This window comes from Tilletiaria anomala (genome assembly GCF_000711695.1).
Source record: "Tilletiaria anomala UBC 951 chromosome Unknown K437scaffold_83, whole genome shotgun sequence".
Lineage (NCBI taxonomy): Eukaryota > Fungi > Basidiomycota > Exobasidiomycetes > Georgefischeriales > Tilletiariaceae > Tilletiaria > Tilletiaria anomala.
In genome coordinates, this window is record NW_013546939.1 from 22,339 (window position 1) to 38,499 (window position 16,161).

General features: G+C 57.5%; 4 protein-coding genes across 4 annotated transcripts; 2 read left to right on the forward strand and 2 right to left on the reverse strand.

Moving 5' to 3' along the window:
• Positions 1 to 1,220: 1,220 nt before the first annotated feature.
• Positions 1,221 to 4,048, reverse strand: K437DRAFT_258382 (cysteine proteinase). The gene is made up of 9 exons (XM_013386159.1): positions 3,720 to 4,048; positions 3,337 to 3,646; positions 3,216 to 3,269; positions 2,955 to 3,127; positions 2,224 to 2,873; positions 2,014 to 2,137; positions 1,786 to 1,913; positions 1,556 to 1,646; positions 1,221 to 1,442 (listed from the first exon to the last, which is right to left on the reverse strand). The coding sequence occupies exons 1-9, from the start codon at positions 4,023 to 4,025 to the stop codon at positions 1,311 to 1,313; spliced, it is 1,968 nt and encodes a 655-aa protein (XP_013241613.1). The 5' UTR covers positions 4,026 to 4,048; the 3' UTR covers positions 1,221 to 1,310.
• A 1,116-nt stretch (positions 4,049 to 5,164) lies between these two features.
• Positions 5,165 to 6,221, forward strand: K437DRAFT_258384 (uncharacterized protein). Its single transcript, XM_013386160.1, has one exon. It carries the CDS (start codon positions 5,362 to 5,364, stop codon positions 6,061 to 6,063), a length of 702 nt encoding a protein of 233 aa, XP_013241614.1. The 5' UTR covers positions 5,165 to 5,361; the 3' UTR covers positions 6,064 to 6,221.
• Positions 6,222 to 7,396: 1,175 nt separating this feature from the next.
• K437DRAFT_279106 (Rho GTPase activation protein) lies at positions 7,397 to 10,251 on the forward strand (the record flags this gene model as incomplete). The annotated part of the gene is made up of 6 exons (XM_013386161.1): positions 7,397 to 7,493; positions 7,631 to 7,764; positions 7,856 to 8,101; positions 8,222 to 8,416; positions 8,526 to 9,904; positions 10,023 to 10,251. The coding sequence occupies 6 exons, from the start codon at positions 7,397 to 7,399 to the stop codon at positions 10,249 to 10,251; spliced, it is 2,280 nt and encodes a 759-aa protein (XP_013241615.1).
• A 529-nt stretch (positions 10,252 to 10,780) lies between these two features.
• Positions 10,781 to 12,833, reverse strand: K437DRAFT_269784 (uncharacterized protein; the record flags this gene model as incomplete). Its single annotated transcript, XM_013386162.1, has 2 exons — positions 10,781 to 11,038; positions 12,642 to 12,833. The coding sequence occupies 2 exons, from the start codon at positions 12,831 to 12,833 to the stop codon at positions 10,781 to 10,783; spliced, it is 450 nt and encodes a 149-aa protein (XP_013241616.1).
• Between the last annotated feature and the right edge of the window lie 3,328 nt (positions 12,834 to 16,161).

Here is a 16,161-nt window from a genome sequence, read left to right on the forward strand (position 1 = left end):
ATGTGCCGTACTGCCGGCGAGACCATTGGAAGTGGTTTCGGCAGAGACTTGCTCCCAAGGCCCGAAGGTCAAGGAGCGATCCGAAGGCAGCCGCCAGGCGCAGCACCCTCTATGCATATATGACTGGCAGGCACTGGTCTGCACGGGTTGGCTTGCTCATCTTCTGGGGCAGCGTTCCTTCATGACACCGCTCTGAGGGCCGGCACTTGATATAGCCAATTTGCAGACCACTGGATATATGGGCGTCCACCAGGTGTGACGCGGAGGGTGAGTTGGTAACGCAGTACGAGCAATACCAAATACGATGAACAGCGTTGAGACTATGTCCACCATTCACAGATGGTGGAAAACGAGGATGGGACTACAAAGAAGAAGTATTGCTCGTGCAGGAAGCGAAAGATATAAGTTGTTTGACTTCCACTTCGTTGTTATGTGCGGCTTAATATCTCTCCGGCTTGCTACGCTTCACCTGTTTTCACGTGATTTACTTCCGTACTTGATATGGCCCGGCTGCCGACTCCTGCACAGATTCAATCCTTCCATTCATCGGTTGCTGCAACCTCTCCACCGTCCCAACACCTACCTCTATGTAGCAGGACAAATCAGCGCGCCCAGCCTTTAGGCCGATTCACCATGGATGCGAATAACAGTTGGTACGGGCAGTGTGTGCCCTAAAGAACGCCTGAGGACGCAATGTTGCAGCAGCAAAGGGTGATGTGACAAACTGAGATGGTTGAACACCCGAAGAACCGGCAATATTCCGAGCGGTTCAGAAAGCAGGCAGCAAAGGGCGAACGAAGCTCGAACACACAGGCGAATCGCACTTGAAAAACTCCCTGCAAACATCTTTCATGTAAAAGTCCATACTGTTCTCGTTCGCCTACATACCAATACAGTGGGACCGAGGATCATGGGACCGACCCAAAAACGATGAGAACCTCTGGGAACAGCTGAGACAACCGAAAAGGGCAAGAGACTGTTGACATGTTGCGGCGTCGATGCTGAAGCTGTACGGACGGTGCAGACAGGCGACGTTGTATCTACTTATACAACTGTTACGTAGACTCTGCGTAGAAGATGCTCTGCATAGGGCACCCAGTGTCCAGTGCATTTGTAGCATGAGTGGGGCTCAGTCCCAGTGCCGATCGCTAGCGACTGGTAGGTGGACGTGGAGACCGGCGGCTAGACCTGGCCAGCCGGTGTTTCATTAGGCTATGCCTGGCTGGAATGACAGTCACATTTAGCATCTATGGCTTCTTCGGTGTAAAACATGTACGCCTGACAAGCAATACAAAGGAAGGCTTTCACTTTCAAGTCGATCGGTAATCCCAGCCTGGGAGATTGAAGAGGGCACGTCGCTTGTAACACAACTGATACGCGCCTCCGTTCAGTGCCGCTTTCTCCGATGCCATTTGCACCTTGTCATCGTCGAAAAAGTACCACTGTGGAGAACGAATGCAGGGTCGGTGGCAAGCACAAGATGAAGAGCGTTCACTTGGTCAGCACGCTGCACATTGGATCTGTTCGCCGTGGCCCAAGCGCAAAGTGGACGTACTTGGCCTCTCCATTTGGAATAATTAGTGTAGTGACCCGTGCTCAGCGTCCCCTCATGCACCACAGTCGTAAACAGGTCGTACATGTACGCGCTGCGAATTCGCAAAGAAAAGGTTGGGAAGCGGTGGAAGTAAGACAGCATAAGGGTGCACATCAGCATTTCGTCGCGGCATTCGTCGTCAGACAAGCTGCGCACTGGCAATCCGCCGGTCAGTGTGTTGCACGACTCACTCTGGATCCTGATCCACGCGACTCCCGTCCCCGCGTATCGTGCCGGTGGTGATTTCGCGCAAGTCGAGCTCGAGGGGAAAGCGGACCTGCGCATCAATCTTTGCCGCCGTCGCGCTGTGCTCGAAGCGCTGAGAGCATGCGGGGGCGTTGGTGTGCGGCAGCAAGAAATACGAATGTCAGCTTTCTCAATCTCCTGGCTTTGCCCTTTCCATAAACAGACAAGCGTACCTTGAGCTGAATGCACAAAATTGGCGGGAAGCGCGAGATGCTCAACTGCTTGGTGGCTTGTGAGCCCATGCCGCACTGCGCGCACGTGTACGCCGCTGCGTCGAGCGTTTCAGCGCGACAGTATCTGCAAAACGGGATGGCACCACGGATGACAGTCAATATTCTGCTCTCCCGCATTTTCTCGACAGCACGCTGCGCGGAAGTCCCCACCCTTGTAAACAGGCGAGTAGGTCCTGCTCCTCGGGACCTTCCGAGTCCTTCTGCATCTTGATGGCCGCTTTGGTAGCCTCGATCCCCTTCTTCTTGAACCCTTTCTTGTTCCCGTCCGCTGCAGCATCGTCCAGCGCGCCACCAGAAGCGCCGTTTCCTTTCTTGGCATCCGTCCGGAGGTCCAAGCTGAGGTCCAAGAACGGATCCAGAGTGCTGTTCATCCGACCACAGCGCTGGCACGACACGTCGCTCTGCATCACCCCGGCAAAGGTGCGGTGCACAACGCAGGGGCACATGCGAGGGTGCGAGCCGGCACCCTGGTGGCTCCACGGGTCGTGATGGCTACTGTTGCCACTGCTGCCAGGTGGCAAGTTCGGATCGAGCGCATCGAGCGGCAAGGGCGGCGCGACATCTTCAAAGGGAAAAGCAGGGATGGCGCTCGGCCTCTCTGCTTCGCCTGCGCTGAATTGGCTCAGGCCGGACGTGGAGCTTACCAGCGCGTTGTGCACGCCGTTCAGTGCGCTAATGAAGAGCTCGTGTGCGTCGTGCTGTCCAGTCGACGTCAGCTCGGCCGACTCTCGCGCGAGCCACAGGCAAAAGAGAAAGTTGGTTGGCCCGAACGCGGCGTGTGCACTGTTGCGAGAAAAGAACTGGGGAAGGAGTGGGCAGTAGAGCAAGGATGCGCGCATCAGCCTCGTATACGGCATACTGTGTTCTCGGTTTGAGCGCACCTCGCTGAAGACGGCGTCCATCTCGCACGCTAGGCAGTTTTCACGATTGGTGCATAGCGCAGAATTGTGCCGGTCGGACAAAAAGTAGTTGCGGAGCATGGGGTTGTGGATGAATGATTGCAGGATCACGTTCATGTAGCACGTTGCGCCCATGTTGCGAAGCCCTCGTGGACCTGTGAGACCACGGTCAGTGGCGAGCGTCAGTCACAGGCGGGACAGACCGGGTATGTTTCTCTTCCCAGGAGCGGGAGATGGACGTACGCTTGCATGCGATCGCTAGCTTGCGCTTCAGTTCAAGCTCAACTTTTGCAGTTTCTAAGTGAGAAGCAGAGTTTAGGTTTAAAGGTTTGTCGAGGAGGAGATTGCCGGTTTCGGGCCTCACCTCCGTCTCGCGCATCGTCTCCGTTTGCCATATGCGTCCTTCTTGCCCGTGCGCTTTCCTTCCTATACACCTCGTCGAACTTGGCATCAAATACGTAGTCTTTGCACCCTGCGCACAGGATCGTGCCGGTGTGTAGCTCGAACGCAAGTTTGTGGCCCGTCTTGCTCAAGTGCGCCAGCATGTGGGACGAGTCGCTCGGCGCAGTGTTTATGCTAGGACCGCCGTGGCAGCAGAGCGCGGCGCACTCGAAACACATGAAGGGGCGGTGCAGAGGGACAGAGCAAGTCGAGCAGGCCGGATATCGCAGCAGCTGTGCAGAGTGAAGGAAGCGAGAGAGCATGTCAGCAATTTGTGCCCGGATTAAGTGCATTTGGGCACCGCACCTTGCGCTTCTTTCTCTGGCCCGTCTTTACGTCCTCGTCCTCGTCGTCCTGAATCACCTCGCCCGCGCGGATCTTGCGTCCCCACCGCAGGCCCGCGGAAAACTTTTGCATCAGTCGGCCCGCAGATACGTTGCCGGCGCTGCCGTTGGCGTGGCCTACACCGGCGCCAGACCTGACGGCACGTGTGTGCAAGCACCCGGTGGAGCCGTGCGCATCGGGTGAGCTGCTGCTGCCGACGCTGCTTCTGCTGCTCGACTCGGCGACCCGATGCCCCGGTTCGACTTTAACAGGCGAGTAGAGCGGCATGGCTCGTGTCGCAAATGCGTCGGGATATGCAGATGGTGCCAGATGGCCGATTCCTCAAAGGAGGGGGGGGGGGACGTTGTCAGCTACAGTCCTCCCTGCCCGCGCAAGTCGGTGCACACCGATACCTTGAACGACTGGTCCTCCCGCGTCGGATCTGAGGTACTGCTCTGTCCCTCCCAGCTACCCTCCGACGGTCAGCCGCGATTCTTCCAACCGTTCTGCAGGGTGCACTTTGCGTACATGCCAAACCAGCCCATTGGTATTAGACCTTGGTATTATTGGACCTGTATTAATCAGCTTCACGCCCATAATGCACAGGGCCCCCCCCAGGTCACCAAGGTCGAGGGGGGCCATCTTCAGAGTATTGCACCGAATCAATTCCGCTCATTGTCCTGCATGGCTCTCTCTCTCTCTCTCTCGTGCGGGAGGGCCAAGGAAAGGGGATTTGCAAGGGTACAGCAGCTAAGAGGGTATAGGGCACGCAAAGCCCCACGCGACTCTTGCGCGCCGTCAGGCCGCTAATCCACAAACAGAATATCTGAGAGATTCTACTTGAGAAAATCGCACATATACCGTCGCAGACAATCTGCAGCTGCAGACGCTGCATGGGCAGGCCAGAGATGCTTGGCAAAACCTCTTTGTTCGCTCTCTCGCCCTTTTCTATCTTGGTCAATCGCTTTCTCGGATCAAGTAGAGAGCTTTTCCTACAGGAGAACTGAAGGAGAGGTATATAGTATATATTTGTGCGCGCATCTGTATTTAATAACAACCCGCAACACGCTTTTATTCGGTTAACACTCTCGCCCATCGCAATACCCTCGTCCGGGCCGAATCCAATCCGCCTGGAACGGTGCCGGGTCCTCGCGCCACAGCCGCAGCGCCAGATGCGTCTCTCACCAGCGCACCGGGGCGGAGCGCTTGAGGCGCCGCGTCAGGCGGCGTGGGCGGCGCGCGCATGGCGCGACGGCCTCTTGTCATCTGGCGCTCCTACTGTCGAGCGCTTCTTGTCGACCCAGCAGCGCTGGCGAGGTGCGCGCGTGGCGAGTCGGCGCGGAGAAGCAGTAACCCTTTCTGCATCGTTACCATCGCAGCAAGGCTCAGACATCGCTCACCCTGCATTTCGGATTCAGACCCGCGCACAACAGTCGGAATTTAGCGGGTCTTGCGCGTCAGCGTGGGAGAACGTCGCGCTGATTCCGCCCGACGCCGCGGCCGAGGGGAGCTGCGTCTCGTAGTGCGTGTGAAACCGTTGCATTTGTTTTCTTTTACCCAGAGCTAGTGCACGGCACGGACTGACGAGGCCCCATCCTACCTTGCCAGCTTCGACGAGGTGACAATGTACTGCTGCAACGCTGTCGGCGGCACGCTTCTTAACGCGACCGTGACGGGCGCGTTTGCGCGGCGCCAGCACGCGGATGACGCGGCCGGCTCACCTTCTATGGCAGCGTCATCTGGCAAGGGCGAATTGTCCACGTCCTCCCCAGCACCGAGCTCAGTGGCCGTCGCGTCTCACGACGCCAAAGAAGCGGCATTGGCGACGGCTGCGACGACGACGGTCACGCGCACGGCGCGGGCTGCGAGCTCGTCTGGCGGCGCCGTGGACGGGATGCGGCCGGGGGTGAGCTTCGCGACGTGCTCGACGAGCAACTACCGCGACATGCTCGCGTGCTACGACATGATCGCCGGGGACTACTGCAAGAATCACGAGATCAGTCCCGTCGGGCTGTGCAGTACCAACTCGACGGACACGAGTAGGGACCCCGGCGACGGCGTCTCATCCTCTTCTTCATCGTCCGCGTCTTCACTGGCGGGGGAAGCAGGTGCGACCAGACAGGCATCTGGCGCAGCGCTGGCAGCGCGGCAGCAGCGGCTGCTCAATGTCGCTTTTGGCGGTAGGCGCGGGGATGGGACGGTGCGGCGGGCAGGCGCCGGCGCCCCGGACGCGGCGGCAAGCATGGTCCGCATGCTGCTGCTTCTGATGTGCTCTTCGGCGCTGCTGCCTGCCCTGCTTGGGTCGTCGAGTCTGCGCTTTGCCTAGCCCTGGTCTTGATGGCAGAGCAGTCTTTTGCAACGCACGCAACACGCAAGTTCTACGAGGGGCCCCCTTTTTCCTTTTCTTTCCTTTGGACTGCCATGCGTCTGTACAGTGCAGGAATAATCTCTTTCAGCATGGCCGGCATATCGCGGGCCCTCTGGCTTTTTTGTTTGGCGTCCAAGAGTCCATCCATGCATCTGATTGAGCGCAGTTAAAAGCATGCCTGGGAGTGTACATGCTCTGTGATGACTGCTGCAGTGCAGGCGCGAGGAATCTATATACACCCAGCCAACTACTCTGTGCGCTAGTGGCGCGTGCCAATAAATTGAATAGTCAGAGTGCCTGGCGGCGGAACGCGGAACGATGTCTAGTTTGAGTATCCGAGCAAACACGACTCGCGCGGCGCCCGACAGCCTCTTATTTACGGTACTAATCACACGGCACTGCACGGCATTGTACACTCTCCTTCGCCATGTCCCGCCTCCCAAGGCTGGACAACTAATCCTCCTCAACAAAGACATCCATGCGAATCACCAGCGCAACCCAGCCCTTCAACCGACCCAGACCCCGACCCCGACCCCGACCCCCAGCAGCAGGAGCAGGAGCAGCAGACAGACAGACGGCATAGAACGCTACACACGTCCCTGCAGATACACCTCGCAGAATCTGCTGGCGTCCATGCCTATCACCAGTGCCCGCCCCCCTTGCACACTCACACACTCCCTCTGCTTTCCCGATAAGCTCGCTGCGCGAGTCGGAGCGCCAGCAGACGCCCTTTACCATCGCATAACGACATCGCTCTCGACAGAGACGTGGACCTGGAATTGCACCTGCACCTGCGTCGCACTCCATCGTGCTCGGCCCGGCGGTCGTCCATCGCGAAAGAGAAAAGGTGAGTGACCGTGTGCGCGTCGCTGCAGCCCGTCGCACAAGCAGTCTCGCGGCGGTAGGGTAGCGCAGGCAGACTCAGCCCAGCGCGTCGCATTCGCGAATGCGGCGCAAACAGGCAGGGCCACATACCATGCTTGTAGTGCGCGTCGCGTTCCTCCATCCCACGTCTAGCGCGCTCCCCTGCAGACCCTTGGATTCGACATGGAATTGACTCGCTGACCATGACGCACTTGCTTGCTTTCACCGCGCCGCCCCCGTTCGCTTACAGTGATCGACAGGTGCAGGCGTTCGCACTCGATACACGGCACCCCAGCCCCTCGCCCCATACCCTCGCTCTTCCTAGACCATGACATCGGTTCAGCAGCCCATGTACGGCGGCGGCGGGCCCACGTCGCCCTTGTCGTCCGCGGCAGCCTCGGGCAGCAGGCGCCTCACGGCGGCAAGCATGGCCAACAACCGGAATACGAACCGCTACTCGGTCACCGCGTTGTACAGCATGGCCGCAGAGCAGGACGTCGAGGTAGAGGACGACTTGGCGCGAGGTGAGTGAGCACTGTGCACCGAGACCCATACGGGCTCGCTCGCCCGGCCGTCGTGCGCTGAACGCGTCAAACCCCTTATTTCCCCTCCCTCTACTTCTTTCCCTGTTGCCACCGGTGTCGATGATGGTTCTGCGCAGCGCAAAAGCGGCTGCGTGAACTCAAAGGCCGCATCTCGACGCAGTCCAAGAAGAACTTTGTGCTGGAACGCGACGTACGTTATCTAGATAGCCGGATCGCCCTGCTCATTGCAAACAGGATGGCATTGGACGAGGTACGTACGCTGACGCCCAGGCCGTGTTCCTTGCGCAGCCCCCTCCCTCCCGCTGACGAATCCTTCTTTGTCCCTTTGCGGCGAATCGCAGCAATCAGAAGTCGCGTCAACGCTCGAGGAGACCGAAGCTACATTCGGCAACGCGCTGGACGACCGCAAGACGCAGCAATACGCCAACTTGTTTTTCCTGCTGCAGTCCGAGCCGCGGCACATCGCCGCGCTGTGCCGCCTGGTCAGCCTGGCGGAGATCGACACGCTGCTGCAGACGGTCATGTTCACGCTGTACGGAAACCAGTACGAGAGCCGGGAGGAGCACCTGCTGCTCACTATGTTCCAGGTACGTGCCCCACCACCCCTCGCGTGCCCGGCGGACGCTCGTGCTGCATGCAGCTGAAACAAATCTCTTTCACTCTCTCTTCCTCTCTCCCCTTCGCTCGACTCGGGGCACGCGCCGCAGTCGGTACTATCAGCGCAGTTCGAGACGGCGACTGAGTTCGGCTCTCTGTTGCGCGCTAACACGCCAGTGTCGCGCATGATGACGACCTACACGCGCCGCGGTCCCGGGCAGAGCTTCCTCAAAGAGGTCCTCGCGGAGCGGATCAACAGCCTGATCGAGCACAAGGACCTCAACCTTGAGGTGAACCCGCTTAAGGTGAGCGCAATGCAGTGCATGTCGATTCGATCGAATGGTGCATGGACGCCGTGCAGCTGCTGACTGCACCATGCCCCGCCCTGGAACCACGCCGCTTCTGCTGCTGCAGGTGTACGAGCAAATGATTGGCCAGATAGAAGAGGACACGGGCTCGCTCCCGCCGAATCTCCCGCGCGGAGTCCCGCCCGAGGTAGCGCAGGAGAACCCAGACGTACAGGCGATCATCGCGCCGCGCCTGACGATGCTGATGGAGATTGCGAACAGCTTCCTACTGACGATCATCAACTCGATCGAGCGGGTGCCGTATGGGATCCGGTGGATCTGCAAGCAGATCCGCTCGCTGACCAAGCGCAAATACCCCGACGCGACAGATTTCGCTATCTGTTCGCTCATCGGCGGCTTCTTCTTCCTACGCTTCATCAACCCTGCCATCGTTACACCGCAGGCGTACATGCTCGTCGACGGCCCGCCCGCCAAGCACCCGCGGCGGACGCTGACGCTGATCGCCAAGATGCTGCAGAATCTCGCCAACAAGCCTTCGTACGCTAAAGAACAGTACATGATGTCGCTCAACCCGTTTGTTGAGAACAACAAGACGCGCATCAATGCCTTCCTCAACGCGCTCTGCGACGTCGGCGACTTCTACGACACGCTCGAGATGGACCAGTACATGGCGCTCTCCAAGAAGGACCTGCAGATATCTATCACGCTAAACGAGCTGTACAACACACATTCGCTCGTCGCGCAGCACCTCGACGTTCTCGCGCCTGGCGACAAGCACCACTTGCGCATCCTCGTCGACGAGCTCGGCCCCTCGCCGGGCCAGGTGTCGCGCAAGGAGAACCGCACGGTTGAGTTACCGCTGTTCAGCCGCTGGGAGACACCGATCCAGGACCTGACGACCGCGTTCATGTCGGAGAACAACGTGACGCAGAATGATATACTCTACATGGAGACCAAGTCGATCTTTGTCCAGCTGATCCGCTCTATTCCGCAACTCGCCGACAAGCGACCGATCAACCTGCCGCAGATCGCCGAGCGCGCTGCGACGACCAAGGACGCAACGCTCGTCCGCAAGGGCATCAAGGTCAAGGAGATGCTGCGCGAGCTCGAGGAGCTCAAGGTCGTCGACCGCCGCGACGGCTACGCGCTCATGACCGACGAGGTCGAGGCCGAGCTGGCGCACCTTGGCAACATGCGCGAGAAGGTGATGGAGGAGATGCGCAGCCTCGAGAGTGTCTTCAAGACTATCTGCGAGCACAACAACTATCTCCGCAGCCAGCTCGACACGTACAAGAGCTACCTGCAGAACGTCCGCATGACCAGCGGCTCCGGCAAGGACAAAGGCGGCACCGCTGTCGGCGTAGTCAGCTTTGGGGGCAAGGAGCGAAAGTCGGCAAAGTCCCAAGTCCTAGGGCCGTACCGCTTCACGCACGCCCAGCTCGAGAAGGACGGCACCATCGTGGAGAGCAACGTGCCAGAAAACAGGTGAGGAAGAACCCTCCCCCTTCGCGCTGAGCTACACCGCGCCAGCGCGCAGGTGGAAAAAAGGAACCTGCTGCTGACGGTCTTGCGCGCGATTTTGCCTGCTCTCTCCGGAATCCAGGCGCGCCAACATTTTCTTCAACATCACCTCGCCGTCACCGGGCACGTTCATCATCGCGCTGCACTACAAGGGCCGAGAGAAGGCGATCCTCGAGATGGACCTCAAGCTGGACGACCTGCTCGAGAAGCAGAAGGACGAGGTACAGTTGCTCGACCTCGAATACGTCAAGCTCAACGTCAGCCGCATTCTCTCGCTCCTCAATAAGACGTTTTCCAAGCGCAAGGGTTAGCCGCTGCGCAGCAGAGCACCTCCCCCCTCCCGGCACTATCGTCTTGTCACACCCATTTCCCCATCTTTCCCAGCGGATACCTGTTCACGTTCCTAGCTCCTGCTAGCTTATTCACATTGTACGTCCTCGCTGCGCTGCGCGCCTTGCCTCGTCTCGTCTCTGTTTTTAGGGCCTGATCCCAGGGTAGCTAGGATACAATGCACGAACGACACAACCACCCACCCTCGCTCCTTGCGTGTGTGCCAAGTCATTATTTTCCTTCGTCATCTCGCTGTTTTGCTCTTTTGGCTCTCGGATCCACACCTCTGTATTGAAAGAAAAAGGAATCGGAGTTTAATAATTGTCTTACATACGATTTCCGTGCTGTCCGGATACATTTCTTCGAACTCTATTGTCCATATTTGCTGGGTGGACATGTGCTCTCAACGCTAGGTCTGGAATCTCACTGCACAGACCGTGCGACTGGAATCCGTCTCGGCAGCACTCGGTGAGAAGTCGTGCTGGCTTGTAGAGACGGAGTGAGGATAGGCTAGGCTGTGGCTGAGAAGCCGTGTTGCGCTCTGGCTCTGAGGGTGGTATGTTGCGCTTGCTGCGTCATGTCGATGAAATCTTCAGGCTCATTCGCCATGTAAAATTCGATAGAGCTGTTGAAGCCGACTTGTGAGCCACCCCAGGAGCCATTGTTTTCATTAGGCGACGCGGTCAGCTGATACTGTGACACATCCCCGGCCTTGGTGTCCAGAACGGTAGCCCTGCGGGCCTTTCCTCCACCGTCCGCCACCGATGACTGTGCAGGCAAAATAACCACGGCGTCAGATGAAAGTGTGGGATGGGCGGAGGGCTGCCTCTGCGTCAGTCGCAGATGTGGAGGATGCACAGATGTACGAGACGATCTGGAGGACGAAGGACTCAGGTCTCACCAGTGTGCGAGTGGGGTGAAATCTTGTCACGTAAAGTGTCGGGTATTGTCATGGAAGGGCTCATTGCCTCCGGCGGTACCCCGCCTTGGCGTCTATAGATGTGATCGCTTGTGGGTATGGGGAAGCTGGAAGCTTGAATTTGCAACCTTGCAGCAGGCTACAAGCCATGATATTTTGAGCCCGTGCGGCTACATTGGAGAGTCGGCGCATTATCGATACGCAGATGTTCTTCCGAAATCGTCTGCCTGTTGGTGGGAGAGGAAACGAAGCCGGGGCGTTCCGAGCCAGATGGCGCATGCGTATGCGGCAGCGATTGCGGCCGGAAAGCACTTCTTAACTCGTCAGCACGCATGATTGCGACGTCAGCGGACCCCAACTTTCCGCGAAGGAATGCTTCCTGATGCCGAAGAATCTTTCCAGCAGCCCGAGAAATATGCATCGGCAGCAAAAAAAAGCCGCGAAAGTATGCATATCATCGCTTGGCTCCCCAGTTGTGGCGGATAATTCGAAGCGCATTCCATTGGCGGCTGGCATTGAAGAAAATCTCCTCCCGATCTTGGCTGTACCACTGTTCGGCTGCGTGATCCTCGAAAAAGTATCATCTGCGCTAGGCAGCTCAAACCAGGGTGGATAGTCGTGCAGGAGTGGCCAGTACCAGAATTCCGCAGCTCAGCCTCCGCACCTGCACCGATGATGCCGGGTTCTGCAGGCGCCTCACCTGCTAGTCGAGCTGGGTGCTGACTCGTCGCCAAAGTCTCCAAGCATGCTGCTGATCCAGACTTTCGGAGCTTCTTCAGACCCTTCCTTTTATGCCTTCGACGCGAAGGAGGTGATTTGGGCATGATCAGCGCACTTGCGTGTTGAGAGACTTCAAACGGTGACCTTGGCATAGCAAGGCCAGCAATTGCTGTTGGGGTTGAGGTGATTGAAGGAAATGACGGACGCTTCCAGCCATTGCCGCTTCGTAAACGAGCGATGATTGCAGGGCTGATGTCGGAAGACACACGAGCAATTGAGAAATTGCTGGCAACGGTGTTGATGGCGTTGAAATGCACAATTGTGTTCACCGCAGGAGAACAAGTTGGAGAGGGGAAAAAGAACCCCGCGGGGTATCTTCGCCAAGAGATCCCGGAGTCGAAGACTCGGTTGCCAAGCGCTTAATATTGGAAGAGCGAGGCGAGACTGGGCTTGTGCGAGAAGATGTGAACCTAAATGCCGCAAATGTTGACTTGGGTGTATGAAAGGCTGGTGTGTCGGGGTGTGCGTCGCTTTGGTTTCTTGAAAGACTTGCTGCTGACTTGGAGACATTGATGCTTAGCGAATAAGTATCGGATCAGGACACTGTGGAAGCTGATCTCGGCCTTTGACGGCTCTGCAACAATCGGGATTCGGCCTCTTCTCTTCGTTTTGAAACATTGTGACGGAGTACTTCTGTGCAAGCCACTGATCGATAGCTTTCAACTCCTCTACCTTGGCTACCGCAGCGGCTGCATCTCTATATTGCCGGTGCGGTGTTTCTTGAGAGGCCAGCACCTTGACGGCTCGCTTTCCATCCGCGAGCTCCACATTGGCTTCGAGCGTTGGCAGAATGCGGCTGGGCAGTCGATCAACTACATTCAGGGCAGCAACACCAGAGTCCATATCCTCGCTGTCGGTTGGCATAGCGATCGATGTACCGATACTTGCGATGCTCAGTATGAAGTTGGCAGGTGTCGGTGAGGACCTCCAACCGTCAAAGGTTGCAAGCGAAGTTCGCCACGGGCTAGGGACACTTGAGAGTGTATTGTGTACCGTGAAGCGATTAGGGTTGTTCTTCAACAGGCGATGTAGAGGCCGTAACGGCGCCCAGAACGGGTGAAGAAGCGGTTTTGAAAGACTGGAGAAGGCTGAAGTTAAGAAGTGCTGGGAGACAGTGGATCAGGAGCGAAGCTCATCTTAGCGAGTATGCTACCTGAAACCATGGTAGGCGAACTTGCAAAGATGGAAACAAACGGGCTGCTGAACGCATGAAGATGCACCGGCTTCTGCTGCCCTTTTGCAGTTGCCTCCAGCTTTTCTTCCACCCGCTTCCCAAGGTTTAGAGCGCCGTCCATCTTTAACATGATCCTTGCATCCTCGAATTCGCTTTCTTCCATGATAGCTTCGAGCCGTAAGCCTCCTGCCGCGCTGCCTTGGCATTGATCATGAGAGGCAGCTTGTGGTGAGTGCTGGGGTGCCTGTAGCTGTTATCGAATTTGGCAGCCGCGTCGAAGTAGTTTCATTGATTGGGAATATTCACGCTGGAGGTGTTTCTGAAGTCCCGATAACGCAAGCGCCTGGTCCAGAAGAGCCTGGCTCAGCCGAGGGAAGGCGGGAGTAAGTACTAGCCCTGTTTTGTTGACTCGTCCCGTCAGTCGCTGCAGCGCCGTTGCATTTGGAACGGTTTGCTATCGACGCCAAATGTGCTCATACTGCTCGGATGGCAATACCTGCGCTCTAGAAATGTTCGGATGCTCATGTTGCGGACTCGAGCCTACAACAGCACTTGTAGTGGACGCAGTTAAATAGAAGTATGTCTCACTTGCAAATGCTCTAGTGTTGTTGTCGCTTCTTCGTGGACCATGTCCGGGCGCGCTCGCTGGATTGACAGCGGCAAGATTACGGGCTGCTGCTGACTCGGGTGGAGGAAACAGTGACACAGGTGTCAAACCGTGTGCCGGCCCCAGCTGCGCATGTGTGGCGTGCCACACGGCCTGTCCAGAAGCGAAAGAACGCGCATGGTCGAGAGGCGAGCTGCTGAAAGAAGTGATCATGTCCGTGTTGACGGCCCATGAAGCTGCGCAAGTGTCGTCGAGCTGGGTGAGGGCGGTACAAAAAGCCAACCCAGAGACTGCAAAGCGCAGGATAACCCCGAAGGCACCTTGAGAGAGCCCATGAACGTCGCCGAAGCGGGCTCGCCGACGCTGCCACCGCACCATCTGACCACGCTCTGAGCGTAAGCATATCCAGCAGTAGCTACAGCGCTCGTGATCCAGTATCCAGCGCCAAGCTTGTACTGCGAAGACCCGGCCGTGGCGCCTTTCAAAACTGAAGCGCTTCTCGCCCGGCTGTTCTTGCCGCCATTATGATGCGGGTGAGCATGGAAGGAAGGCTGCGAAGGACAAAATTGGGCCAGAAGAGACCCCCCGGAGAGGATGAGCTGTGCGGAGAGTGTGCTGGTATCGGTACGAGCCCGAGCCCGAGGCTTTGTCGCTGGTCGTATGTGGGTTTTGACACAGCTGTTGCGTACACACTTCATTGCGGAATGGTCAATGCACTGGCTTCTGTAAAGCTGATCGCTTCTGCTCCGCATCACAGGGAATCGACTCTGAAGGACAAGTGCACCCGCGTGGTCGCTGGCGCACGTTTTTGTTGAACATGTTCAAGACGTGCGAGGAGTGGCATGCGCCCACGAAAGTACTGGAAAAGCCGAACTCGGCGTCTTATCGAAGATTTCATCGTTGACACCGTCGTCCGGCTGGTTGCCTGCCGGGCGCCCGTAAAAGTGGAACATCGGTGGTATGTCATCATCCTGAGGTCCTTCTCTCCACCAGAGACGGCACTGTCAGCGATTCCGGTGTGAGAATAAAAGCTAAAGTCTGAGCCACATGGCCATAGCTGAAAAAGCGGACGAGGGCAGACAGCCCTGTACGTACACTTACGTGGCCGGAGGCTGGTCTGCGCGAGGCCACGCCATGGTCATACGCAAGGAAGGGGGGAAGGGCCAATGTCGTGGGATACAGCGTGAAAGGTGCTATTTGCGAGGCCGATGGGCTGCCCTGAGTTAAGTATTCGGGCCCCAAGCCGGCGAATAGGTCAGTGTCGCAGACGTCAGCGCTGGCGTAGAGACGGATCGTGCACATCTCCCGTGCGCGTATCGGACGACCGGAGCATGGCGATGCGAACCTGTCGGCCCTTGCTGACTGTCGTACTTTCGCAGAGGCGGCCGGCGCGGCGACGAAGACGGTGAGCCGTGAAATAGATCACAATAGCATAGGGACATGGCGCCCTCGCGCACCGCGCTTGATTTCCCTTGCAACGCCTGGTCTCGACCAAGCTGCAAGGGATGCAGGGAGAAATATGAGAACGGACCCTTTAACCAGCAGGTGAACAGGGAGTACCGATCAAACGGGTTGGAACTCACCTCAGCTCTTGATGCAGTGATCCCACTTGCGCCTGACGGTGGCGTTCTCTTGGCTCTCGCTGAGAGGTAATGAAGAGTAAGCCTTGCAAGCGGGAGGAGACTTGCGACAATGTCAATGCGTCGGGCGTCGCCCGCTTATAACGAATTGCCAGGCTCCAAAGGGGTCAATCAGCCTCGGCCAACGAAGTGTCGCCGAAGCGGAAGCGCAGATCGGTCCAAATGTACGAAGGGCAAGCTTAGCTCGTAATACGAGAAGCTGAATACGTTCTAATGAGAGAAAGATCGTAAACAACCATTCCAGTGGGGAGGTGCGAAGGCGTTGCGATCCCATAGCACCACAAGGACCCGCAGTCAACTGTCAAAGCGGCCGAATGGCCAGAAAGGGTTTTACGCTCGTGCTGTCAATTTCAAGCCCTACTTCGCCGACGGTGATGGGGTCAGTGGACAGCCTAGGCGTAAGCGCAACTGCGAGAAATAGAAGGCTGTTCGATGATGGTGGCCCCGAGATTGAGGGAGATTTAAAGGAAAAGGGGAGTGCAAGAGTGAAAGGCGCGACTTCGAATGGTGCGGCCTCTGCTGAACACTGCTATCTGTGCATTGCGCTCATCGGCTCGTCGCGAGTGGGACCTCCTGCGGCCTCCTTGGCCTCGGCCATCTGGCATCGTTCGCTCGCCTGATCTTCCATACCCACGCAGGCGTCCATAAGGCACACGTGTGCGGACAACGATGAAATGGTTGCACGACATAGCTATATTGGGGTGTAAGGTGGACGCCTGCTTGCATCGGCTTCTCGAATCGATTGCACCTTTTGAGTGTGCTCTCTCTTTC

What these genes read in the sequence shown, in the direction of transcription:
- K437DRAFT_258382 (XM_013386159.1), bottom strand. Translation starts at nt 4,025, where the DNA reads ATGCCGCTCTACTCGCCTGTTAAAGTCGAACCGGGGCATCGGGTCGCC. An exon ending in AGACGATGCGCGAGACGGAG is followed by an intron (nt 3,270 to 3,336) that starts GTGAGGCCCGAA and finishes CTTCTCACTTAG; the next exon opens with AAACTGCAAAAGTTGAGCTT. An exon ending in CGCGTGGATCAGGATCCAGA is followed by an intron (nt 1,647 to 1,785) that starts GTGAGTCGTGCA and finishes GCGAATTCGCAG; the next exon opens with CGCGTACATGTACGACCTGT.
- K437DRAFT_258384 (XM_013386160.1), top strand. Translation starts at nt 5,362, where the DNA reads ATGTACTGCTGCAACGCTGTCGGCGGCACGCTTCTTAACGCGACCGTG.